Source organism: Oncorhynchus kisutch, linkage group LG5 (assembly GCF_002021735.2).
Source record: "Oncorhynchus kisutch isolate 150728-3 linkage group LG5, Okis_V2, whole genome shotgun sequence".
NCBI lineage: Eukaryota > Metazoa > Chordata > Actinopteri > Salmoniformes > Salmonidae > Oncorhynchus > Oncorhynchus kisutch.
This window is the reverse complement of record NC_034178.2, coordinates 9,373,471-9,401,287: the sequence shown is the minus strand read 5'-3', so window position 1 is coordinate 9,401,287 and position 27,817 is coordinate 9,373,471. Positions and strand designations below refer to the sequence as shown.

The following is a 27,817-nucleotide window of genomic DNA, read 5'->3' as shown; positions in this document are numbered from 1 at the left end:
CATCTACTACACCTGAAGTAGATACAATGACAAGACCAATTTTGTAGGCCCCTGTTCTGAAATCAATTTAAATAGCGAACTGGATTTTGCGAGAGGACTGAGACTATCCAGTGCAGTCAAGCTAATAAGCCTTTAAGATTCTACAAGTTTACCGCTCTCTGACCGTTGTCCATCTACTAAACCCGAGTAGATGAAATGTCCAGACCAATTCTGTGGCCCTCTGTTAAAAAAAATCCGTTTTGACAGAAAACTGTGTCCTGTGTCTCAGATGACATCACTTAAAACCGGGGATAATGGCTCTGGAAGAATACATAGCTATCGTCAAGGATATTAACGCAGCACAAACAGCACAAACCGTCCAATAGCATACAGTCAATAACAGTCTACACAATCCAGGTAGAGTTCACCACTTTCTCCAGCCAACCTTGCCGAAATATCTAAAAACCGATTCCATCTGATTGTGATCCAGCCAATGCAGCTTTAGCGCTGGAATCTCCATCCTGAAGAGATTGCCTGAAGACATTTGCCGAGGGCAAATGTGGAGGCTGTGCAGTCACATCTGACCCAGTGGAAATGGGTCAGTGGAAATGGGTAGTGGGTGTGCTGTTCTGTGCTGTACAGCCAGTCGGGCATTGTGTCTGGGTGAGCAAGGTTCATCTCCCTGAATAAGTGCCATCCAGAGTCAGAAAGGAAAATGAGTGTTGGCCTTGGATTGCCTTCATTGTGAATCTGGATGGTGTGATTTTGAAAATGGTTCAAACTCAACGTGGGGCCAAGCTTTGCATTGTGCTAAACTACAGCTTGTGCTAAACTACAGCAGTGCTACCCCCTACAGAGTTATTGTCATAGGTGAAAATGTATAACTAATGTTTAAAATGCATCTTTGGGAGGGGATAAGCATTTCCGTTGAACAAATCGGCCACCATGAACATGGATGTTCAGAGAAGAGCAGCCGCATTCATTCTAAATCCATTCGTGTCTGAGGGCAATTTATATTTAACAGTGATGCACCTGCGTTTTGTCAGAAATCAAAGTCCCTCTTCAATCATTTCCAACAGCAGCCTGACTAATGCCTGGGTTTTTAATTCACACTTCAAAAAGATAGACTGGAGTGAGGATCTCCTCTTACCCACCCACACACTCTATGAAAACACACTCACACACACCTTCACATGCCATGCTCAAACACACACAGGCAAGCATGCTCTCTCTCTCTCACACACACACACATATATATATATATAAGCCATGTTTTAGTTACTTGTCAGAACTTTTTGGGAAGTAAATATGTATTCCCATTAGAAATCCTAACCCTAACTCTAAACCTAACCCTTAAACCTAAAATAGCATTATAACTTTTCAGGACACGCAAAATGTCCTGACTTTTCAGAATTGTTCTTGTCTTCCTGTCTTGTCAGGACATTCTGGTCCAGACAAATAGGAAAACAAGTCCACATATACACACACACACAAACAGACTGGTGTAGGTACGTGTCTGATGAAAGTGACACTTTCCCATGTGCTACAACAGCTGGCAGCGGGTGGCCATGCCATTCAGACAATTAGCAACATCAAGTGTTACTCACACTCTCACACCCTTCAACCTGGAAATAAACCCGTGACTTACATCTTTCAAGTGGACATGCCCTGTCAGCCATCAAACATAGCCCAACACATCCAGCCTAGCCCCATAGAGATCTAAAGGAGCAACCTTGCTAGAGAAGCAGCCAAGGTTCAACTCTGTTCTCTGTGAATGAATCCCTCTGAACTCTCCACTGTGCCCGTGCCTGCACTGGAGGAGTGCCACGTGAGGAATGCTACTTCCTGAGTTTGATGCTGATGTACCGTGGTGTGATTCCCAAACTGGGTGGTGCATCATCTTGGCATGCTGAGGAATAATATTCTGACCCACTTTGCCTAGGATCCCCTGACAACCCAAAAGGAAGCTGACATAATAAGGACACAAAAGCAGCCACTTCAACCCATGTGAGCTGAACCGGGAGATGCATCAATATCCATAATCTGTGAGGTTGGAGCTCTGAACTCGGGGATTACAATGTTCCAAGGTGCAAAGCATTGTAGTATACGGCTTGTATAACAGGCATGTAATATATTCATACATGTTTATGAATATACAATGCATATTATGGGATTGTACAGCATTCAAAAAGGACCATATGTCTACAGTAAATATGTGGTTTACATGGCCACATGAATAAGAGACAATAATACATAATACAACTAGAATAAAGAGTACATTTGGCCCTATTTGTAATACATTACATCTGACCTTCAGACATTACTGTAAAACCCCTACATGCAAAAGGGGCGGACTGGGACAAAAATTGGGCCCTGGTATTTTAGGGTATGTTTGGCAGCATGAGTGAAGGATGCTTTGTTGCGAAATAGGAAGCCAATTCTAGATTTAACTTTGGATTGGAGATCTTTGATGTGGGTCTGGAAGGAGAGTTTACAGTCTAACCAGACACCTAGGTATTTGCAGTTGTCCACGTATTCTAAGTCAGAGCCGTCCAGAGTAGTGATGTTGGACAGGCGGGCAGGTGCAGGCAGCGATCAGTTGAAGAGCATGTACTTAGTTTTACTTGTATTTAAGAGCAATTGGAGGCCACAGAAGGAGATTTGTATGGCATTGAAGCTTGCCTGGAGGGTTGTCAACACAGTGTCCAAAGAAGGGCCAGAAGTATACAGAATGGTGTCGTCTGCGTAGAGGTGGATCAGAGACTCACCAGCAGCAAGAGTCGACATCATTGATGTATACAGAGAAGAGAGTCCGTCCAAGAATTTAACGCTGTGGCACCCCCATAGACTGCCAGATGTCCGGACAGCGCAAGATTTGGTTCTTAGTTGCCACGATTATATGTACATGTGAAACTTTTAGAATCGTGAAAACAAATGAAACAGTGGTGTCTGTGTTCATTATCATATTAATCAAATTATTGTATTGAATTATGCTCCTGCTATATGTACGCTGAACAAAATTATTAACACAGCATGTAACATTAAAAGGCCACTCTAAAATGTGCATTTGAGGTAGCATGCAATTGGCATGCTTACTGCAGGAATGTCCGCCCAAGCTGTTAATAGAGAATTGAATGTTCATTTCTCTACCATAAGCTTTCTCCTACGTAATTTTAGAGAATTTGACAGTACATCCCACCAGGCTCACAACCGCAGACCATGTGTATGGCGTGTGGGCCAGCAGTTTTCTCATGTCAACGTTGTGAACAGAGGGCCCCATGGTGACGGTGGGGTTATGGTGTGGGCAGGCGTAAGGGAACACAATTGCATTTTATCGATGGCAATTTGAATGCACAAAAATACAGTGACGAGATCCTGAGGCCCATTGTGAGGCCTATTTTGTGACCAACCGATATCGGTCTTCCCAGTCATGTGAAATCCATAGATTAGGGCCTAATTAATTGAATTAATTGACTGATTTCCTCATATGAACTGTAACTCAGTAAAATCAATAAATTGTTGCGTTTATATTTTTGTTCAGTATAGTTCTATCATTTAGTTGTCAGACTTAGGAAGCTAAGAGAAACAGTATGTGTCTACTGTATGAAGACAGCCTTGTGGGAATAACTCAGTTTACTACCGAGATAATTAACATAAATATCATGCATCTGTCTTTGGCTGAATGCTATCCTCAAGTGCAAATGTTAATATTTTATGACCAGCATTCAGTTTCTGACAACTGTCTTTAATCTAGATTCCATTTGTAATCAACAAGGGACATATGGGAGAGGGAGAGGGTTGTGTCACGGAAACTAACCTAGGCCTACTGTACAATACAGTGTCCCACTCATCGTTAATGGGCTACTATCATTCCTGTAATCTGGGTTGGCCATGTACTGGTAAACAAATAGGCTACCAAAATGTGTATCTGTTTATCTGGAATGATTTCCTACTCCTGCTTGGTTGATTAGGTTGTCAGGTGAAGCTCTGAGCGTGTTGATGGAAGAAAAAAAAAACACACAAAACCACCAGTGAGCGAGCACCGCGCCCGAGGAGGCGCCCTTCGCCATAGCCATTGAAGGTGCGCGTATCACCAAAGCAATTTAGACACTCCATTGAAAGTTTTTATAATATCCGCAGTAAAAAAAAATAGACAAATGTAACTCACCTCCAATATCAGGGCGTAGTGTCTTGTCGTAGTCCTTAAGTAAGTTATTTAATATGAGCGTTGCCTCGGCCTGGTGGTTTTTGGGAGCCAGCATCTGATTGACAGTAGTGTCCTCATAGTCCCCATCGTAGTCCCTTGGGTCTGGGTCGGAACTAAACATATAAAAAATAAGTTCGTTTTATTAATAAAAGCTAAATTATCAATATCACAGACATTAGATTATAATTCATGCATTAAAAATCGATCAGTCTTAATAGTCTTACAGGCCTAGGTTTTTGAATTCAGTGCATAACAAGTGCAGATGAAACCAAACTTTGAAGTGAAATCGTACAATAAGTAATTTATTGAACAGAAAAAATATATAATCCAAAATCAAACATCTCAACACAAAACCATTTACAGCGGACGTTCCCGGTCTTACGAACAGTAATTAAACTAGGCAACCTACAGAATTTAACTACTTAGGCTACCTATTTATTATGTGATAGAATATACCATGAATATGAATACACGTTCGACAATGAATAACGCAAATGGTAAGTATAAATAGCTATTTGGCCAAACATTGAATCTGAAGTTCAATTAATTCTCTGCAAGCGCGGCGGTGTTGTTGCGTATCAAAGGCGCGCGACATACACAGCACATAATAGGCTCTAATTGATTTAATTCATTTTACCACAATTCACATTTCGACTATGTAAAAACAACACCTATTATCATAACAGCAAAGAGACTTACCGCACCCGTTGGACTGACAGAAGTAAGAAAGACACCAGCAACTTGGTTGTCATTGTTCATGAAAATGACTTATGATGAAGACGGTGGAGACTTCTGCGTTGTTAGAGCGATGAGTATAGGGGCCAGGGAGAAGGAGCGGTATATATAAACTGGAACTATGCACCCCGAGTATAGTTTCTTATAGGAAATCCATCAAATCTCCTGATAGTCGACCATGGATTAGGTTTAATTCATCCGCGTTCGGAAGTCGCCGAGATTGTTTGAGCCGCTCGGGTCCTTCTTTGCAACGTCAATGATCAACGTCTTAAACAGCAGCACCCCACCTCCTTCCGTTCCATTCAATTACAGTAACCAGTTTATGCACCGACATGATGACGTTATTGTTCACAAGGTACAGTAGGGCGTCTACCTACAGACCGAGACTCGTAAAAAGCCTTAAACATTAAAGTATGCAAGCAACATCTTAACTTTGACTAGCCTATTCACTTTCACACGTTTTTCATTGCAAATTGTAGCTCCTTGGATTACATATCATTATCAATATTGCTATAAAACGCTTTTACTTTAAGATAAATTATCACTTGATATATTTTAAGCAGAAAGCCATGGAAATGGCACCATATCCTTTCAAAGTTGCTCCCTTTCTGAGAAAAGGCTGGTTGCCTACAACGCTTTCCCAACCAAAGTCGTGCTCTCCCTGTTTTTAGGAAACATGAAAATGTACAGTAAACTATCGCAGGCTAAACCCTGATACATAATGCTATTGGCCACTTCGTGTTGGTAGCGTTCGTTTTTAGTATCCTTTACTTTCGATTAAACCTATAAAATAATCAACAAAACGTGAGGAAGTTTGCACTGAGAAGCCAGACCACTTCCATTCGGCTGGCGGCAGTACTGCAATTTAGGGCTACTATATCTGTCTGTCCAACCTGGTCTCAGAGCATTTCACATTATTCTGTACGTAAATCTGACATACATTTTTTAGTATGATATGTTTGTTTCATATGGTATGTATTAATTAGTGAATGTCCACCACCCATTTCATATGATATCCTACAAATTACAATTATTTTATATGCTACGAATTTACAAAACATACTAAATGTATGATTTTTCAAATGTACAATAGGTTACGGATTTGTAAAACGTTCGATGTGTTACGAATTCTTGCTAGGTAGCTAGGCGGATAACATTAGCTAGCTGGCTAATGTTAGCTAGGCTCGGGGGTTAGGGTTAGCTAAAAGGGTTAAGGTTAGCTAACATGCTAAGTAGTTGCTAAGTAGCTGCAAAGTAGATGAAAAGTAGTATGTAGTTGGAAAATAGCTAACTAGCTAAAATTGTCCGTGTTGAGATTCAAACTCACCACCTTTAGGTTGCTAGACATTCTCGTTATACACCTACTCCCCCCCCCCCCCACCAACCACCTTACTTTTGGTTTTGCTTTAAGTAACAATCTGTCTTATTCCAAACAAAACATATCATACTAATTTGAGTGTCCCAGGTTTTCATTTACTATGTTACATCTTGTCTATGAGACCAGGCTGGTCTGTATGCCAGTGGAATAATACTGTACAGCGGATTTACCTTTTGATGTCTCAGACCCAAGATATAATCTGCCCTAGTAGGAAATAGCAGTTTCCCATGTATGGAGCAGGAACGCAGCCACAGGAGAGGGAGAGAGAGGCTTATTTTTCCCAGGATGCATATTATAATCCCACACCAATTAGAAAGCAAGCACCCATCTCTCCCATTTTGTCAAGCTAATGCATTTTGAAAGATGTTCATGACATATAAATACATCTGAATCAGGAAGTATTCTTCCAAATTCTCCAACCAATAGACCATTACCCCTGCTTTATCACAGGTTTGATTCAAATAGATGGCATATGTGGCTTTACTGTGTAATACAAGTAGCCTGATATAGGCTACTGTATAGCCTATCTACATGCAACATGCATACACAGAGGATATAGGCTACTGTGACTGAAAACCATCCATTCTGAGTGATAACTTCTCCCTCCTGAAAACAGAATATAATAATATGGTAAAAAGCGATTTCAGTGTACTAATTTAATCAAATAATGTACATACATTTATTGACACTTTTTAGTCACATAATCCATTGATGCATCAGACACACACATGGGTGGTAGTGTATGCACTATGCTGAGCTACACCCTCATATCGATGAGCTATCATGTGTCTTTTTCTCAGCGTAGCATTGAAATCGTACATTTCTCCCTGCCTGCTAACACACACCGCAGCTGTCCACTCCATAGGAGCACCACCATTTGTCATCAGTTAGGGCTTAAATTGGAGGGAAGCACACAGGGCTCCTGAATGGAAAAGCAACTTAAGCGGAACTAAATCCTTGACAAACAGATGTATGGCAGATGTGGCTGCCACAGTGACTGATGGGATGGAATCAGTCCTCTCTCTCCCTACACAACAGGACCTCCTGGGCCAGTATTTCTGTAATCCATCGAGTCATCAGTGCAGTCCCCTCCTCTCCCATCCTTTGCTAGTTGCTATTAGTGACAAGGGATAGCTCATACATGACACCTCCATGGGGTCATGTTCCATTTGTCCCCTTTAAGATGTACTCTAAATCTGATTGGTGGATTTTCTTTCAGAGGGATGCTTCATTGTCAAGTGCTTAACAAATTAAAAACATTTGACTGCAACCTCAAATTATGTACACATTTACACCAGTACAAGGAGAATAGTACACATAACTAATTAATATACTGTATCTGAAATGACATTAAATAGGTTTGATTTGTATTGGAATGACAGCATGTAATGGTGTGGCTAGTGGCAATTTACTTTGTGAAAGTCCTTTATCTTGAAAACATGATTGCTGACATGCAAAACCATTTTGGGACTGTGTCAATAGTGGGACTAATGAAGAAAATATATACACGTTTTTTTGTGGATTATTCCTTTAACACAAGATGTCACATAGAGACATACAAATAAAGAAGTATTTTAGTCACTGTCTCTATATACACGAAGAATGTCTTTGTTGCCTAGGAGATCTGAATATAAAATAATAATAATAATAATACATGTAGTTATTGCGTTATCTACAACATGATACTTTAATGAGAACTGTAACGTCAGTGACATTTAAATGATCCATCCGTCACCAATATCATATCCATAATTATCCATCTATTCTCTCTCTGTACACGCTGTGTCGAAGAGTTTATATGATTCTAAGCAACAGCTTGTTACATATAGGCTGTATCTCCATCTTTTACTGAAGTAGGGATTCTTTTTTCTTCCCAGTACGGAGACCTTGAAGCACAAACTTATTCTTTCTTGTTTCATCCATTCTTCTTCTTTCTCTCTTTCAAAAAAAAGATACCGTCTCTGAGTCTCTTGAGTCTGTAACAAGAAAGTAGGTGTTACCACAGAGGCACCATGCCCCAGAGCCATACCCACATGCTCTCCCTCCCGTACCCTGAACAAAGCGCTCTGGGCCTGGGGTGAGGGTGGGTGGTCGTCCCCATGTGGTTGGTTCTCTCTCCAGGGGCCATATCAGATAGTGTTTAACAGGTACAAGCTCATTATCACAGGCTAATTAGATCCTAGCGGACTTCAGGGACTGGGGCCAATCTGGTCATGACACAATGAGGATAGGACAGCATTGTAGGAGGGCTGTGTTCAGTAGGGCAAATGGTAGCAAAATGTTTTGAAACGGTAAATTAAAATAAGTGTTTCTTACTGGACAAATCCAGGAAGTCCCTTCCTGTTTCAGTCCGTTTTTCCCCCCATTTGATGCCTAAGGAAAACGTATCCTGTTACAGTACACGGAGTTCAACCTTTCATACCAAAGGGCAGCTCAATACTTCAAAGTAGGCACCCTCTCCCTCTAGCTTAGGGAAAACACTTCCATTGCAATTGAAAAAGTCAGACCTAATCAACCAACCATTTTATAACTTGGTAATGATTAGAATGTTCCGACTGTGCACTTTCACCTAGGTTGATTAGACTGTATAATCAATTACATCACAGCGTTGTATCTTGCTAGCTTATTTGGCCTCTGTCTCCACAGTTAGACCCACGTTTGTCAAAAAATTATTAATCTGTACATTATATAGATAGAGGTAAGAAATAGTAACATTTTAAATTGGACAAACAGTGAGATGGGCAAAAATGACAAAAGTATAACAACGTATGCATCCAATAGAGATAAGAGAGATTTGTCCGCAGCATTATACAAACTTCACAAACTGACTGGAAATGACACTGAAAATCATTATTCGCCACTTTCCGTAACATCCTAGCTTCCGCTATCTTACTTCATACTACTAACACAGCATGTGTTTCTCAGTCTCCTATTCTTCAAGATGACCGGGTTATAAACAACAACATAAATGCCATGACCGTTTTCAATTCATTTGAGGCCAGGACAAATGTCCACACTGCAACATTTCAAAAGGTCCTTGTCGAGTTTCACTTTCAAAATGCCATTGATTTTCACTTTCAAAATGTCATTGTTGAATTAAAGCAATGTACAGTAGGTATAAAGAGGGAATATCAAGGCAAACATGGGTAGAGTATCTCTCTAAAAAGCTTCATGCAAATGACAGTATGAGAGACAGAACCCATCTCCCATCCTTTGTGACACAGTATCATTTTCTTCAGCAGCTTGTAGGCCAATACGGTTGAAGGTAGGGTCGTGTGTTTGACAAAGACACTATGTTGGAGCCAATATGTTGACTCCTTTGATGACCGGTTCTCTGTTGAGGTAAGTAGCCCAGTACACTAGGTTAAAGGTTCCAAATAGGACAGGGAAAACTATCCGGGACATTTTGTCGATTTTGCTCACGCTGTTGTAGGTTTTCTTGGGGTCCAGGACTTCTGTTTCAGACGATCTTAGTTGTATGGAGGTGCTGTTGGAGATGGTGGAGATAGAGATATCCTTAGTGATGTTGGGGGTGTAGTTCACTCCTGCTGTACAGACGTTGTTGGGCTTCTTAGAAAGCACCATAGGGTCCCTTTTCTGTTGAGATAAAACATTTAAAATGTATCATTTAATATTTAATAAGGTACTATTTGTGTTGGATGGATACAAATAGTCAGTGTTACATGTCGACCCACACAAACCGGGGCTAAACGGTTTTTATTTTAACTTAACGATTTCTGTCAGTAATTATTATGCATGTACAGCATCAACGTTTCCATCACGTTATCCCAAAAATACGACGTAGCTCTCTATCACTTTTCAATGGTGGGATACGTGCTGGGACCCTCCATGGACTCACCTTTGGGTGCTGAGCCTCCATGGCCTTCTTGCCATCCCACGCCCAGCTCCTCTTGGTGAAATAGTTGACGGTGGCAAACTCGATAAGCGCGGAGAAGACAAACGCATAGCACACAGCGATGAACCAATCCATGGCTGTGGCGTAGGCCACCTTAGGCAGCGAGTTGCGAGCGCTGATACTGAGAGTAGTCATAGTCAGCACTGTAGTGACACCTGATAGAAAAGCAGAGACATCATGTTCATTAGGGCACACAGTGGAAAAGGTTTTCAAATGTTTTGCAATGGAAAAAATCAAATAAGAGTTACTAATTGGACAAGGCCATGTAGTGCCTCCTTGTTTCAGTCCGTTTTCTTCCATTCTCTGCCTAATGAACCCTACCCATGTATGATGAGTGAGCTACAGGTTGTAATATATTATTTAGTGTTTGGGAATCGAGTGGTTGACATAATCTGTAGTGACGTGTGGAAGCTGTAGACATTTTGGGATCATCAACTAGATTCAGCCGCGGGCCCATTTGTTCTTGAGCGGATGGTCAGGGGGCCGGAACATAATTACAAATCATTTGTAGACTGCAAATAGACCGCAAGAAGACCAAACAAGTATAAAATTTCACAAAAACATAATAATTTCAAACATTACTACATTTGTATTCAATAACATACAGTACAGTATATACAACAGTTTGTGGACACACATTCAAATTAGTGGATTCTGTATTAAAGTATTAAATCGAGCACACCGCCATGCAATATCCATAGACAAACATTGCCAATAGAATGGCCTTACTGAAAAGGTCAGTGACTTTCAATGTGGACCCGTCATACAACAGCTCAGCCGCGAAGTGGTAGGCCGCACAAGCTCACAGAACGGGACCGCCGAGTGCCGAAGTGCGTAGCGTGTAAAAATCATCTGTTTTAGGTTGCAACACTCAATACCGAGTTCCAAACTGCCTCTGGAAACAACGTCAGCACAAGAACTGTTCATCGGGAGCTTCATGAAATGGGTTTCCATGGCCGAGCACACAAGCCTCAGATCACCATGCGCAATGCCAAGCGTCATTGGACTGGAGACGCGAATGCATAGTGCCAACTGTAAAGTTTGGTGGAGGAGGAATAATGGTTTGGGGCTGTTTTTCATGGTTCGGGCTAGGCCCCTTAGTTCAAGTGAAGGGAAATATTAACGTTACAGCATACAATTACATTCTACACGATTCTGTGCTTCCAACTTTGTGGCAACAGTCCTATTTCAGTCCCGTTCCAGCATGACAATGCCCCCATGCATAAATAGAGGTCCATACAGAAATGGTTTGTCAAAATTGGTGTGGAAAAACTTGAGTGGCCTGCACAATGCCCTGACCTCATCCCCATTGAACACCTTTGGGATGAACTGGAACGCTGACTGTGAGTCGGGCCTAATCGCCCAACATCAGTGGCCGACCTCACTAATGCTCTTGTGGCTGAATGGAAGCAAGTCCCCGCAGCAATGTTTCCAGAAGAGTGGAGGCTGTTATAGCAGTATAGGAGGGACCAACTCCATATTAATGCCCATGAATTTGGAATGAGATATTCGATGAGGTGTCCACATACTTTTTTTGGTCACTAATAATAGCTCTCTCTATTTTGAGTGGGAATACTTTGGAATAGATTTTCAAAATGAAAATCACTTAGAGCTGATTTGCTGGTGTTTTTACAGTCTTATTTCCAACAATAAATAAATTAAAGTATAAAAAAAAAAAGCATTTATCTTTGCTCAGAAAACAAATAAAATCACCCGCCAGTTGGGGAACCCTGCCGTAGACATTCAGGGTTTTTTAGGGACAAGAGAAAGGTGTTCATCACCTATGATGGCTATAATTGCCTGAAAATCTATTTCAAATTGGCGTCATCATGGATGATACAGATAATTGTAGTTTAACCAGGTCGTTATTGTGAAAGGTACTTCATTCTCAATGACTTATTGGGCTAACTAAAGGTTTAAATAAAAAAATCTAACACGATTCATGAAAATTGTGATGAGTGTACAGTATGTGTTGGGTGATGGGGCAACACATAGTGTTCATTTTGAGTTGAAAGTACACTTCTTGCTAGAGTTGATCCAAGTGGTTGTGTTGAGGTCATACTAACCAAAAACGGTCCTGGCTGGTACAGATTCACGGTTGAGCCAGAAGGACACCTGGGACAGGATCACGGTCATGAAGCAGGGCATGTAGGTCTGAATGACAAAGTAACCAATCTTCCTCTTCAGGTAGAAGTGACACATCATGACTGTGTACTGTCCTGTTGGTTTAGAGGACGGTGGGACAAAGAAATGAATTATTGCGGTGGTAACAACGATGGAGATATACAGTAGAAGGACATAGTGAATCGCTAAGTCATCCTGCATTTTTATATAATTGTATTATATATTTGATAATTTTATCTAACTTTATAATATGCACTTTTGTTTAAGTGTTATATAATATTTTTAAAACACATGACAAGGATGCAACAATCGGCAACAAATATAATTATCTAAGAAAATAACTATGCAGATGAATAAAATATGGTAGAAAATGGTGTCGCTACAATATGTATGTTTTACACTCAATAATGTGACAGTTTCTGTCTGAGGTAAATGTTTAGAGGTAAAAAAAGGGGAGAGGAAAAAAACAAACAAATCCTGTTAACCAACTGAAGATTGCATTTGAAGCTTTAAAAAAAATCCTTTCCAGCTTCCCACAGCCGGCGCCTGATAAACTATAGAAAATCCACTGATGACTGCTGCGTTCTCCAGGCAAAATCCGATTTCTGTATCTCACTAATCCCCTGTCACAATCTGCATCCTGCCATCAGGGAAAACGCTAGCTCAGTCCTGCCCACTCACTCAGCTCGGCTCTGCTCTGCTGTGCTCTGGCCTCGCACACTCGACAAGGACGCGACGCTACCAAATCTCCAGCGACTGACGGACAGATATCTGCACACCTTAGCTCCTAGTTAATCACAATTCTCCCAGGGGTGTGATGGAGGGGGGTTGACCTGGTGCCCCATGGGAAGTTTGTGTTTCTGTGAGCCAAAAGGACGCAGGGCCAACGCAGGCACCATCATGTCTCCAGCCCCAGAAGCCCCAGCTAGCCGGCGTCTTCTCGGCCCACCGGGGAGACACCCATGACTCCCAGCCTCTCTCCGCCTCGAGCGAGTGACCGACCGGGGACCGATCTTCCATCCGGACTGTTTGCTATTGATGCATGGAGCCCGATGAGACTCATAGAGGAATGAACATGTACCTTTGGTGGATTTTACTGCAAGGATTCTGGAGCGTTTATGGGGAACTTCCATTTATTGCAGACAATAACGCAGCCATGTTGGTCAACTGGTGAGTACTAAGGCAACAGTGGTCCCAGAATGTTCTTGAAATACTTTACTTACATGTAAATATGCAAATATAAATAAGAAAACAACTGGAATAGGCTGGGTTTTGGGATTATGTCCAAAGGAGACATTGCATAAAGGCACACTGTTCTAAACCCAACTAAGGGACTCCATTTTGCAGGATAAACTATATTTCCCTCTTTTACCAAACAGTGTACTATATCATTTTAGGGGAGTACGGTGCTTATTTTGTAAATGTACTGTGAGGGGGTATAGGATGTCAAGTCTCTAAACCGAGCCGTTTGATAATCTCGTCTTGATTTAGCCATAGAGGGATTGTACCTAAGATTAGGCACATGCTAATTCAAGAACCACAACAGAACTGACCCACTGGATTCCCATCGGGGACAGTGAACTCTACTGACTTGGCCCTGGGCCAGACAGACGGCCTACAGCCACCGCCTGACCTCCGCAGCTCCCATTTGTCACTTGCTGGCAAGCAGAGAGGAGCAGGTGGAGGAAAGGAGATGCGCAGAAACACACTTTTAGCTCACGGGCCTACTGAAGTTTGGGGTCAGTCCACAAATGGACTATAGTTGACACTTTACAGTGGCCCCGCAGGGAAGCTTATAGGATCCCGTTGCCTACTTAACAGGCAGGGAGGGTTTTTAGTTCTTATCCATGATCAAGGGAGATTGCCATGGAGGGACTGTCCTGCCTCTCCTCTCCTTTCATGGCCAAAGAGTTAAACGGGCACAATACTAGGGAAATCCACACTTTTTAATAGCCATTCTGCAGACAGCAGCTGATGTGTATTACAGTTCCACTTTACATAAGGGAATTAAGCCTTTCAGTCCCACGTGTCCCTGCCCGGGAGCCTGGGATGTCCAATCCCTTGGGGGGCTGTGATGTCGTCCTCTTATGCAAAAGCCTGATGGGGCAGTCAACATGGGATTAACCCTTGACTCAGGACAGGAATAAGTGAGTCCACGTGTAGCCTAAGTGACAGCTGGCTTCTTCCCTTCCTGCTCTTGCTCCTTCTCCAAACTATTCCCCCCCCCCCTCTAGCCTATAGTGAAGTACAGTGGAGTTTGGAGAAGTCAAACTAAAAATGACATTGAAAGGAATAGGACACTTTCCCCAAAATATAAATTCCCTAACTTAATCGCCAAGAGTCTACTGACACACTTGTGCATCAATCTAAGTAACATAATAACAGAATCCCCATGAAAATCGGTCAGTTTAAGATGGAGATATTTGCATGGGCTATGTCTGAATCCACCTCATCCGCCTACGTCAGCGTTCCGCACCTGCGGTGGAAGGTGGCCGAGCTACATCGTTGTTTGTCAGACCAGGAGACATCCCGGGCTTTGGTCTTCTCACGAAAACGTCTGTAGCGTCCGAACGGTTTGGCCTACCAATTAAGATGACCACTCTATGGAAAGATGAGGCTTTCGTTTTGCTCTACGAACCCCAGAAGTTTCACAGGACTCGTCTGAAGGTAACCCATACAAATGAACGGAAGAATGGAGGTAGTTTTGTGGCAACAAAAATGATGGGTTAAATGTGTCCCAAAAAAACCACATATTTCCTGAGCTTTCTTATGTCTCCTAGATATAGGACAGACATTTCAAAACCTTCTTTTAAATCCATTTTGAATGTGTTACTCAATGCGTTTCTATGGGCTATAGTAGTAAAGGCCAAAATACAATATTTGATCAAACATTTTTTTCATATATTCTTTGATACCTAAAGGGGTCCTACAAATCTAAATCAAAATGTCTCAATCTACATTCCATTCCAACATCCATATGTGCATAGCAATTAGAATGCATACCGTAATACATTGCTTAATTCTAGGGTATGCAAGTGTGGATATCGGAAGAGGCCTGGGACAGGTTGAGTGTATATACAGTTGAAGTCGGAAGTTTACATACACCTTAGCCAAACACATTTAAACTCAGTTTTTCACAATTCCTGACATTTAATCCTAGTAACAATTCCCTGTCTTTGTTTAGTTAGGGTCACCACTTTATTTTAAGTGTAATATCAGAATAATAGTAGAAATAATGATTTATTTCATCTTTTATTTCTTTCATCACATTCTCAGTAGGTCAGAAGTTTACATACACTCAATTAGTATTTGGTAGCATTGCCTTTAAATGGCTTAAAAGCTTCCCATAGTAAGTTTGGTACATTTTGGCCCATACCTCCTGACAGAACTGGTGTAACGGAGTCAGGTTTGTAGGCCTTCTTGCTCGAACACGCTTTTTCAGTTCTGCCCACAAATGTTCTATAGGATTGAGGTCAGGGCTTTGGGATGGCCACTCCAATACCTTGACTTTGTTGTCCTTAAGCCATTTTGCCGCAACTTTGGAAGTATGCTTAGAGTCATTGTCCACTTGGAAGACTCATTTGTGACCAAGCTTCCTGACTGATGTCTTGAGAAGTTCAATATATCCACATAATTTTCAGTTAGCCATGCTAGCTAATAAGTTAGCACTTTAGCGAGTGTACTCAGCAAGTAGCCAATACTATGACCTTCCTCATGATGCCATCTATTTTGTGAAGTGCACCAGTCCCTCCTGCAGCAAAGCACCACCACAACATGATGCTGCCACCTCCGTGCTTCACGGCCGGGATGGTGTTCTTCGGCTTGCAAGCCTCCCGCTTTTTCCTCCAAACATAACGATGGTCATTATGGCCAAACAGTTGTATTTCTGTTTCATCAGACCAGAGGACATTTCTCCAAAAAGTACGAACTTTGTCCCCATGTGCAGTTGCAAACTGTAGTCTGGATTTTTTATGGCGGTTTTGGAGCAGTGGCTTCTTCCTTGCTGAGCGGCCTTTCAGGTTATGTCGATATAGGACTCGTTTTACTGTGGATATAGATACTTTTGTACCTGTTACCTCCAGCATCTTCACAAGGTTGATTTGCACTTTTCGCACGAAAGCACGTTCAGGCATTTGGAAATTGCTCTCAAGGATGAACCAGACTTGTGGAGGTCTACAATTTTTTTCTGAGGTCTTGGCTGATTTCTTTAGATTTTCCCATGACGTCAAGCAAAGAGGCACTGAGTATGAAGGTAGGCCTTGAAATACATCCACAGGTACACCTCCAATTGACTCAAATGATGTCAATGAGCCTATCAGAAGCTTCTAAAGACATGACATTATTTTCTGGAATTTTCCAAGCTGTAAAAAGGCACAGTCAACTTAGTGTCTGTAAACTTCTGACCCACTGGAATTGTGATTCAGTGTTATAACCTGTCTGTAAACAATTGTTGGAAAAATTACTGTGCACAAAAATGCACAATGTAGATGTCCTAACCGACTTGCCAAAACTATAGTTTGTTAACAAGAAATTTGTGGAGTGGTTGAAAAATGAGTTTTAATGACTCCAACCTAAGTGTATGTAAACCTCCAACTTTAACTGTACCTCACCTCGACTGGTGTAGATGTCCTCAGAGCCTGCGGTCTGGCCAATCAGGTGGTACTGGTTGAGACGGGATCCGTCTTCTGCCACCACTACAGACTTGGCAGCACCGGTTTGCCAGAGGTACACCACCTCAGAGACTGGATAGGCATCTGAAAGAGAGAAACAGGACACTGTGAGGATGCTAATGAGATATTATACAGGCCAGGGCACATATCAGGAACTAGCATGTCTCAGATCGAAATTATAGTTGAAACTCAGATCTTGAGTCAAGCGACACTAGGATGAAGCTATTTATAGGGCTAAACGTTCTTCTGGCAACACAATCGGAGGCCTATATCGTGTAAGCATGACATGCATGCTGGGGAAGGAACATAACACTTTGTTACTTATGTCCAGGACACAAGGTTCCTCATATTCTACTCTAAGTGAAACTAAGTAGTGGTTTGGTGTTCAAGTTGATTTATTTAGCAAATGCAAAGTCCTGGTGCCAAAAAGTTGCTTCTGATCCTGCTGTGTTGAGTACAGCTAGGCACCCATTGCGTTTGTGGATTTGTCACTTATGTGGTGAATGGTTTTCTCTCTAAGAACAGATCTTAAGAGACAACATAGCTATACCCAATCTCTTTTCCTTTACCATAGTAAGGAAATCGACTGGAAGCTGTACAGTATAGACTAGAATAAGGGACTCTGCCAACTTTGGCCCTCTGGGGGCTTCAGGCTTGGATTGAACTGTGGTTGAGCGCATGTTTGCAACGCAACACAGCTTGTTAATCACATAGCCACAGTGGCTGATTGGAGCTGACAGTGTCGGCTAACGCTGACCCCCAAGGTCTGGTCCAAATTACGCCTCTGCCACAGCAGAGAGGGTCATCAGGCATCGTGACATACAGAAAGACACAGATGCATACGTAGACAGACAGACAAATGGTTAGACGGACAGACAGGCAGGCAGGCAGACACACACACAAACCCACCAACTTCAGATTGTAGCCTACTAGTTTTTTTTGCTCAAGTCAGTGATCTGTAATCAAATTATTTCCCAATTAATCTAAAAGGGAAATTACTTCTCTTGTCAGCTCTCTGTGTGGATTACAGGAGGGTCCAGTGTGGAGGTCACTCTAAAGCTGGGGCAAAGCCCTAAAGACTCATGACATCCACAAGGAGTTGCATTGGCTCCTCTCCTGAAACACTGACCCAAGATAGAACACAAAGGCCTGCCAACCATTAGGATCTCTTAATAGGCTGTATCAATAGAACAGTCTGGATCGAGGAGTAATACAATGTTCAGGTCAGGTCAGCTACAGTTTACAGTAGCCAGGTAGGGCATGTCAAATATGAAGATTTTGGAGATCTGTTACAACCAGAAACACACTTTTTACACTACTCATAACAGACAGTTATCATTTGAAGTACAAATGTATCTATTTTTCCTTTTTTAAATTAATTAACAAAAGTATTGTTACTCTCAAATCATGAGATATATACTATGTACATTCTACACTGAATAAAAATATAAATGCAACATGTAAAGTGTAGGTCCCATGTTTCATGTGCTGAAATGAAAGATCCCAGAATTATTCTAAACACATAAATACAGCATTTTTTTTCTCACAAATGTGTTTACATCCGTTAGTGAGCATTTCTTCTTTGCCAAGATAATCCATCCACCTGACAGGTGTGGCATTTCAAGAAGCTGATTAAACAGCATGGTCATTACACAGGTGCACCTTGCGCTGGGGAAAAGGTTGAGGACAGGTAGAAGTTTGTAAACCAGGTCAGTCAGATGGGTACAAGACGGCAGGCAGGCTCGAGGTCAGGGTAGGCAGAATGGTATGGCAGACAGGGTCAGGGCAGGCAGAAAAGGTTGGAACCGGGAGGACTAGAAAACAACAGGAGTACAGAAAAATACGCTGGTAGGCTTGACGAGACAAGACGAACTGCCAACAGACAAACAGAAACCATCGGTATAAATACACAGGGGATAATGGGAACAAATTGGAGACACCTGGTGGGGGGTGGAGACAAGCACCAAACAAGTGAAACAGATCAGGGTGTGACAGTACCCCCCCTCTAGGGGCACCACCTGGCGTCCTACCCGGGCGCATACCTGGTTGACCGGGATGCCGGCGGTGAAAGTCAGCGATGAGGGCCGGGTCCAGGATGTCCTTAGCGGGGACCCAGCACCTCTCCTCCAGGCCATAACCCTCCCAGTCAACCAGGTACTGGAAACCCCTGCCCCGAGGTTGAACACTCACGAGGCGTCTCACCGTGTATGCCGGATGGCCATCAATGAGACGGGGAGGGGGGTGGGCCTGGAAACAGGAGACAAAGGGCTGTGAGACAAAGGTTTAATCTTAGACACATGAACCATGAGATGTATACGGAGGGAAGCAACAGAAGACAAACAGCAGTGGGACTAAGGATTTTAGAGATCGGAAAGGGGCCGATAAAGCGGGGGGAAAGTTAAATGGGATTCCACCCTGTGGGGCAGATCCCGAGTGGAGAACCATACCCTCTGCCCGAGACGATAACGGGAGGAGTTCTTAAGGAGAGCGGACCGGGATCTCTTCCAGGTACACCGACAGCGACGGACTAACATCTGGGCTGAGGGTATGCTGAGCTCTTCCTCTTGCTCTGGGAAGAGTGGAGGCTGGTAACCCAGGGAACACTCGCTAGGTGAGAGCCCAGTGGCCGAGCAGGGAAGGGCGTTCCGGGCGTACTCCACCCACATGAGTTTCTGGCTCCAGGTGGTAGATTGGCCGAGACGAGGCACGGAGTGCCATCTCCGGGTGCTGATTGGCATGCTCCAACTGGCCGTTGGACTGAGAATGAAACCCGGAGGACAGGCAAGCCGACAACCCAATGAGGGTACAGGTAACTTGCAGGTAACTTGGGGAGGGGAATGAAATGGGCGCCTTTAGAAAACCTATTCACCACTGTAAGGATGGTGTTGTTGCTATCAGACAGAGGGAGACCAGTGACCGGGATATATGCAACCAGGGAGTGGTTGAAAGAGGCCAGCTGGAGCTTGCCGCTGAGTCTTGTTCTGATCGTCTATAGTGTGGAGACATCAGAAAACATAGTGGGCCACCAAAAACTTTGTCGGATGAAAGCCAGGGTCCAGTAGGTGCCGGGATGATAGGTAAGCGTCGAGGAATGTTCCCATTCCAGGACTTGGGGAGCGGGTCTGAATCAGGGCACCCTGGGGTCCGGCTGGGAATGCTGCACATTGTGTACCAGGCTCTTGATTCCCCAGACAAGTGTAGTAACGAGACAGAAGGTAGGGGAGGATGGTCTCTTGGTCTGCTGGTGTAGCCGCAGAACTATACAGGCGAGAGAGAGCATCAGGCTTAACATTATTGGGCCCAGGGCGGTATGTGATGGTAAAGTTAAACCGAGTGAATAACAGAGCCTAACAAGCTTGTTTGGAGTTGAGGAGTTTAGTGGTGCGAAGATATTCAAGTTTCTTAAGGTCGGTCCAAACTAAGAATGGGTGTTCTGCCCTTTCAAGCCAGTGCCTCCACTCCTCCAGTGCTTACTTGACCGCAAGAAGCTCTCGATTACCAATGTCATAGTTCCTCTCAGCAGAATTCAGGCGATGAGAAAGGAAAGTGCAGGGGTGCAACTTTTGGTCCTGGGCCGAACGTTGGGACAAAACGGCCCCCACTCCAATGTCTGAGGAGTAAACCTCCACCACGAACTGACAGGATGCCCTGTCGGCAGCTTAAGACCATGGGAACCTTAGGATAAGTGAGTGCAGAGAGGGAAGAAGCCAGGGTGCTGTGGCTCCGAATGAAGCAGCAGTACAAAACATTGCAGCTGCACTCTAGAGGTGGGTTGGGGCCAATCAATCACCACTCTCACCTTGTCAGGCTCCATCTGAACGTCCCCTTCAGCGATGACGTATCCCAGAAAAAAGATAGTGGAGCAATGGAATTCACACCCTCAGCTTTCACAAACAACTGGTTCTCCAGGAGGCGATGGAGGACATGTCGGACATGCGCTTGAACAGAACGGGAGCAAACAAGGATGTTGAAGGCGTTCTTCCACTCGTCTCCCAGCAGCCAGAGAGGGAATATAGCCGCCCATGAGGCAGTGTGGTGGAGGAAGTCATTGGCGCAATCATGGGGCGATGTGGAGGAAGGGAGGTGGCGCAAGCCTTGCTGAAAACCTCCAGGAGGTCCTGGTCCTCCGCGGGAAAGGCTTTTCCAGAGCCCGCAGGAGGACATCCTGGGGTAGACTGCGCCGCTTTAAGGAAATGTGAGTGGCAGAACGGACTTCAACCCAGGATAGAACCAGTGGTCCAGTCAATCAGGGGGTTGTGCCTCTGGAGCCATGAAAATCCCAAAACAACAGGAACATGGGGAGATTCAATATGTAGAAGCTGTATGGACTCAATGTGATTGCTCGACACTCACAGGTTAATGGAAAGAGGGTTAATGGAAGAGGGTTTCAGCTCAAAAGATGAGGGAGCAATGGGAAAGAAATGCCCGGCAGGTTCCAGGATCCCCAGCATAGCGCTCCGGAGGAGGTAAGTGGGGTTCTCAGGAAGCCGGAGTAGGCTGGACAAAATCACCATTGGTAGCACGATTACTGAGCAGCTGGGAGGTCTCCGTTGTGGCATGTTGCCTGATTGATAGTCCATGGAATTTCTCCAGTAATGATTTGAAACACTGGACATGGCGTCCCGCCAAAGTATGTCCTTCTGTAAGGTAGCTCCTAATTATTCTGGGTCAGTCATGGCCAGTTCATACTATAACGACACAGGACAAGACCCAAATGCAGATACAGGAGGCAGATGGTCTGATATTTATTAATAGACAATTGGCAGGCAAGAGGCAGATCGAGGACAGGCAGAAGTTCGTAAACCAGGTCAGAGTCAGATGGGTACAGGACGGCAGGCAGGCTCGAGGTCAGGGCAGGCAGAATGGTATGGCAGGCGGGCTCAGAGTCAGGGCAGGCAGAAAAGGTCAGTACCGGGAGGAATAGAAAACAGGGCCTAGAAAAACAGGAGTACGGAAAAACGCAGACGACGAACTGGCAACAGAAAAACGGAACCACCGGTATAAATACACAGGGGATAATGGGAACAAATGGGAGACACCTGGTGGGGGAGTGGAGACAAGCACAAGACAGGTGAAACAGATCAGGGTGTGACAGCCACAGATGTCTCGAGATTTGAGGGAGCGTGCAATTGGCATGCTGACAGCAGGAATGTCCACCAGAGCTGTTGCCAGATAATTTTATGTTAATTTCTCTACCATAAGCCGCCTCCAACATTGTTTTAGAGAATTTGGCAGTATGTCCACTCGGTCTCACAACTGCGGGTATGGCGTCATGTGAGCAAGCGATTTGCTGATGTCAATGTTGTGAACAGAGTGCCCCATGATGGCTATGGGGTAATGGTATGGGCAGGCATAAGCTAAGGACAATGAACACAATAGCATTATATCGATGGCAATCTGAATGCAGAGATACCGTGAAGAGATCCTGAGTATATTTGTCATGCCATTCATCCGCTGCCATCAGCTCATGTTTCAGCATGGTAATGCATAGATTAGGGCCTAATGAATTTATTGCAATTGACAGATTTTATGATATGAACTGTAACTCAGTAAAATCTTTGAAATGGTTGCACGCTGCGTTTTATATTCTATGTAAAGTATAAGGGTGCAACCTTTAGGGTAGTCAGAAACCTAGTCTCGGGATTCAGGAAAGCACTGGCTAGGACATTACCTGCAGTCCAGCAAAGAGAATTCAATCAAGTGCAGATGAAGGATTTACGCGTTATCAGAGGTGTTAACCTCGTTTAAACTGAAACAACTAGCAAGCTGTTCCTCTCTTGAACACTGTCACTGTAGAAACAGTGTTGGATATTGACGTGAAACCACACCTGCCCTAAAAATACAGCGCCAACATTCTGAGAGAAACCTCAGAAACAGCACCTTTCCTATCTGCTATCAATTTGAGGCCTTGGTCTCTTTAAGCATGCAGGGAGATGCAGAGGAAAGTGGATAGTGAGGAATAATGGGCCAGTCAGAACCATGGGAAATAAGTGGAGGTACAGATATAGAATCTTAATTTGAGAGAGTTTGCTATAGCAGGGAAATAATCCTACAGCAACAGGAAATTTGAATTGTTATTTCGATTGTAATTGACGGACATTTTTCATAAGTTAAAATCCAGTCTGAAATGAATTTCAAGGTGGAAATGACAAACTTGAGAAGGATTTTAAATCCTCAAATACACTACATGTACATGTTCTGCATTGAAGAAAAGTTCTCCTGCAACAGGTTGATCAAATTAATATCCTGCATCTGTATAGAGTCCTCAGCATTTGTAGATGGTTTGTATATAAAATTGAAAAACACAAAGGCCTTAGAGAACCAGGTTAAGGGATGAACCACAGGAACCTGGAAGAAAGAAAATGAGACACAGAGAGAGAGAACACTGAGAGAGAGAGAAAGAACATGTAAGGGTGAGTCATGTTCTTCAAGGCTATACACTGTACCAGTCTACTTCATTTCAACTTCATTTCCATGTTCCATGTCATTTTTGTAAATATCTTCTTTTTTTTCTAATTAAGGATGAAAAGAATGACTGTAGTTTAATCCCCGGATGACAAAGTGTCTTTCTGGATTAAAGAAAATAATCAAAATGAGGTACACTGTGAATGTTCCTAGGGACTAAACAAGCATTTCTCCCTCGTTGTAGGAGGAAAATGCCTGTGTGTGTGTGTGTGTGTGTGTGTGTGTGTGTGTGTGCGCGCGCGCGTGTGTGCGTGTGTGTTGGGTGGGAAGAACAAAGAAAAAGAAAGTGATGGATCAATGTAAAGTGCAGTAACTAAGCAACCGAGCTCAATAGCATGTCATAGCACTTTGCTGTAGTACTGGTACTACTTGCCATGCCTAGTGGATTGCTATTTACAGTCAGACTTCTTGGATGGCTTTAGCCCGAAAGCCAGGGCCAAAATGTAAAGTTGGTTGGGTTTAGAAGCATTAAGGATAATGACGCGGGAGATACCACGATTTAGTAGTAGAGCTAAAGGATTTGGCAGGCGGTGCCTGTCACCTATGCCAACTTAACGGCAACCTCTCCCCGACTGAGATTGCACGGTACAAACCCATCTATTACATAACATGAACATTAGGAGTTGCGATAGATGAATGAGTAACTGAATGAACGAATGGCTGAATGAGTGAATAAACAAATGTATAAACGAACAAACAAATACATGGACAATGAACATGTGAACAAATGAAATGATGGACAGATTTGATATCATCTTTGTTTACATACTGTCCACGCACACATATATCTTAATCTGAAAACCTGAGCCATCTACTGTACCTGTGAGGAGACTGGGCTAGTACCTAATAGTAATAGGATGGTTTTACAGCGTCTAAAACCCTCCTGTGATTTTAATTGACCATGGGAACAGAAAAGAGCTACACCGTGCATACAGCAATGCACTGATTGAGCCTTGCCTGTAATACGCAACCCATTTAAATCAGCCTCGTATATCAAAAGAGGCTGTGCCTAGGTCCCAAATGGCACCCTGTTCCCTATATAGTGCACTACTTTTGACCTGAGTCAAAAGTAGTGCACAAAATAGGGAATAGGGTGCCATTTGGGGCGCTATGCGGTCCTCTGTACTCTCCATACAGATAACCTTGTGTTAGCAATGCATGGACGACAATAGAGAACCCAGCCCCTAAAAGCACTTCAGTTCACCACAGCTCTGATCGGTTGAAGACTGAGAGAGACTTGAGTGCCATCATTCCATAGACTTCAATGACTGTTTATTACAGCACTCTTGTAGATTATTTCTGTATCATGATATAGTTTTTTACACCAATTTAACCATTTTATGAATTTAGATGTGGAATAGTGTCAAAAGGGCCCATTTTTGACCTGTGATGTATTTTTACTGGTCATTTCAATATTTTACTGTTCCTTGTAGTACAGTGCACTAGTTATGAGTTAATCTTCAAAAAAGAGTGCCTGCTAAAAATACAATATGCAATAGTGTGTCAAAAAAGCATAAGAAGGCGATCCCACATCTCAAGTATGACGTTGCATTGACCCCCGAATGACGTCTTAGCAGCAGCAGCATGGTCAAGTCAGACACAGACCTATACAAATGTAGGCTCTTAATTTGTTCCAGTTTGTTATAGCAGGAAAATAATCAGGAAACAGGAAATAATGAATGGACATTTTTGTAGAGGTTGATACATTTTTCATTAGGGCAAATCGAGTCTAAAATTTCAATGTGGAAATGACAAACTTCAGAAGCATTTTTAACTCTCAAATAGACTCCACATTTTAAATGTCCTGCAACAGTTCTCCTGCAACAGGGTGATCAAATTACAATCCCACATCTGTACAAACATACACATCCTCCCTCCTCCCCACACACTAGCACATCCATTGTACTTATCATGGACAGTATTTGATAAGACTTAGTTTTTCTGTGCCGCTTGAAAAAAAGGTCAACTGTGGGCCAAGAGAGTAAAGGCAAGATGCACTTTCCATCATCCTTCATATCCCCTGTGAGCTGGGCTGCACAGGAAAGTAGTTGTATCTGGTGGTGAAGTGGGATGTGTGGGTGATGGAATGAGAAATAGAGCCTGTGGTCACAGTGCTCAGACAACTGTTATACCCGTAGTAACTGTATCGGTATGCTCTGTATGTAAATGACTCAAATGCAAATGTTTTGAGTGTCTGGCCTTTTTTTGTTAGGGCAAATCTAGTCTGAAATTTCAAAGTGGAAATTCTAAACTTTAGAAGCCTTTTTAAAACTAAAATACACTACAAGTTTGTGTTTCCTGCTTAGCAGAAAAATTCTCAGCAACAAAACAGTGATCAAATTAAGATCCTACACCTGTAGGGGCAGTCCAATCAGCTAGGTAATCTGGCTATATACGTCCTATGGTGTGACAAAGCCCAGGGTTTACTATAGTGTGACATGCTCAGGGCATTCCTATTAGCTTCCCTGGGACTATCCATCTGTGGTGACCCCGTCTAAAAGGTCAAGTTACGGCTGAGCTATTTCAGCACTTAAACCAGGCAGGCAACACCCATACCAACCCCGCCTTGCCCCAACCCACAACACTTCAGGAGAATGTTAACATAACAGGATGAGATGCTTAGCCGCAGATGCTGGTGTGACACCTGGATGAAACAGTACAAGCAGTTTCCAGTTCTGGAAATCCTCTGGGTTTAGGAACGTATGGTTTTCAACTTGAGAGGGGGGTTGAGGGGTTTCACCTAACTGTTGAGAATTCAAATAGTAGAATACGCCGGGTGACATTTCGAAACTCGGTTGTGCATAAGCAGTTTTTTTCTTGTTATGCCAGTTACTGACAGTCACTCAATTAGCCCATGTCAGCATGAAAAAAAAGGTGAATAGGTCTAGCCAGCTATTTAAACTTGTTGTAGTGGCGGCAGGTAGCCTGGAGGTTAAGAGTGTTGGGCCAGTAACCGGACGGTTGCTGTTTTTAATCCCTGAGCCGGCCCTGTCTGTGCCCTTGAGCAAGGCACTTAACCATAATTGCTGCTAAAAGTCACTCTGGATAAGAGCGTCTGCTAAATAACTCAAATGTAAATGTAGTAATCATGGCTGAATTACCGACCAGGCACGAAGGGCCATTGATTTTGTTTGTCACTCTCACTCAAATACTATATTAACATGGTATAAGTCATTGCAAAATGTGTCAAATTTCCGGAAACTAGCTTTAAAACTGTAAATAATTTGCTCCATCTCATTAGCATAATGTGTTGAATTACAGGAAATTAGCTGTAAAACTTCTCTCCGCTCCATGGCAAAATGAGTAGAATTGCATAGAATGAGTTCTAAAATTGCTAAATGTTCTCTTCGCCCCATGGCAAAATGTGTAGAATTGCAGAAAACATGCTTTAAAATTGCTACATTTTTTTCTATGCCCATGGCAAAATGTGTGGAATTGCAGGAAATGTACTTTTAACTTTTTCTCTCTGCCCTCAAGAGGGGGGGCTACTAAAATGTTTCGCCAGCGAGGTGTGGGGTCCCCCAACCAAATCTCACTGAAGGTGCACACAAAGACTAGGGCCAGCCCTGCCTGACCATAGTCTGCTTTTAGGTCTAATTAGTAAATGGGAATACAACCCTGGGAGCCCTGGTGAGGTGGTACAGTAGGATAGCCCAGGTGCTGAGTTACCAAAGGTAATTAAGGGCCTGGTTACCTGAGGTAATTAAGGGCCAGGTTACCTGAGGTAACTAAGGGCCAGGTTACCTGAGGTAATTAAGGCCAAGCAATTTGATTAAAGGATGGATAAACCTTTTGACCCTCCACCTAGTTTAACTGAACTGGGTTTAGCTCCTCCGGCTTCAGGATTCAGGTCCTTCCTTATTGCGGCGCCTTCGTTGTGGCTGGATCCTGTGTTCTTTCCTTGTTCCATATGTACCATCCTATACTGTGCAAGTTCAATTGTCTCTTTAGAGGAATTGATTTGGTAGTTTGCTGAGTTGGAGGTTTACCGAGGTATAAATAATGCTGTCATTGACTCATACTCCGATCATAAGAAGTCTGGGCCTAGTAATGTTTATACGTATGGGATCTGTGCCGTTGTATTATTGGGGTGGCAAAGCGTAATACACTAAATATCAACACATGGCATTGTACTCACAGCTTCCAAACTTCAAAGGGCAAGCATGAGCATCCATTGGGAAGTCCTCCAACTGCATGGGACACTCTGCCGATATGGTTAACCTAGAGAAAGACCCAAAAGATCAAGACAATAAACCCAAATCTCCTGCAGATATACTATGATAATCCTGTTCATTACAAATCCAGTGCTGCCGTCATCATCGGCATCTTCGTCTCCAGCGCTA

The 27,817-nt window shown here is 43.1% G+C and overlaps 3 protein-coding genes across 5 annotated transcripts in view; 1 reads left to right on the top strand and 2 right to left on the bottom strand.

Annotated features, from left to right (window-relative positions):
* LOC109890610 (gamma-aminobutyric acid receptor subunit gamma-3) overlaps nt 1–5,735 on the bottom strand; it is a 39,487-nt gene extending 33,752 nt beyond the window's left edge. The window contains exons 1-2 of one of the 2 annotated variants that reach the window (XM_031824357.1): nt 4,886–5,735; nt 4,148–4,299 (exon numbers count right to left, since the gene is read on the bottom strand). In XM_031824357.1, coding sequence (XP_031680217.1) covers nt 4,148–4,299; nt 4,886–4,938 — 205 coding nt within the window. In that variant the 5' untranslated portion in view covers nt 4,939–5,735. The remainder of the gene's footprint in view (nt 1–4,147; nt 4,300–4,885) is intronic. The other variant, XM_020482557.2, reaches the window with a different exon arrangement.
* A 2,340-nt stretch (nt 5,736–8,075) lies between these two features.
* Nucleotides 8,076–27,817, bottom strand: part of LOC109890415 (gamma-aminobutyric acid receptor subunit alpha-5-like) — a 30,410-nt gene continuing 10,668 nt past the window's right edge. The window contains exons 6-10 of the mRNA XM_031824356.1: nt 27,613–27,695; nt 16,950–17,093; nt 12,282–12,434; nt 10,159–10,370; nt 8,076–9,896 (exon numbers count right to left, since the gene is read on the bottom strand). Of these exons, the coding sequence (XP_031680216.1) occupies nt 9,591–9,896; nt 10,159–10,370; nt 12,282–12,434; nt 16,950–17,093; nt 27,613–27,695 (898 nt within the window). The 3' untranslated portion in view covers nt 8,076–9,590. The remainder of the gene's footprint in view (nt 9,897–10,158; nt 10,371–12,281; nt 12,435–16,949; nt 17,094–27,612; nt 27,696–27,817) is intronic.
* LOC109890611 (gamma-aminobutyric acid receptor subunit beta-3) overlaps nt 13,019–27,817 on the top strand; it is a 57,469-nt gene continuing 42,670 nt past the window's right edge. Inside the window, exon 1 of one of the 2 annotated variants that reach the window (XM_031824354.1) lies at nt 13,019–13,509. In XM_031824354.1, the coding sequence (XP_031680214.1) occupies nt 13,382–13,509 (128 nt within the window). In that variant the 5' untranslated portion in view covers nt 13,019–13,381. The remainder of the gene's footprint in view (nt 13,510–27,817) is intronic. The other variant, XM_031824351.1, reaches the window with a different exon arrangement.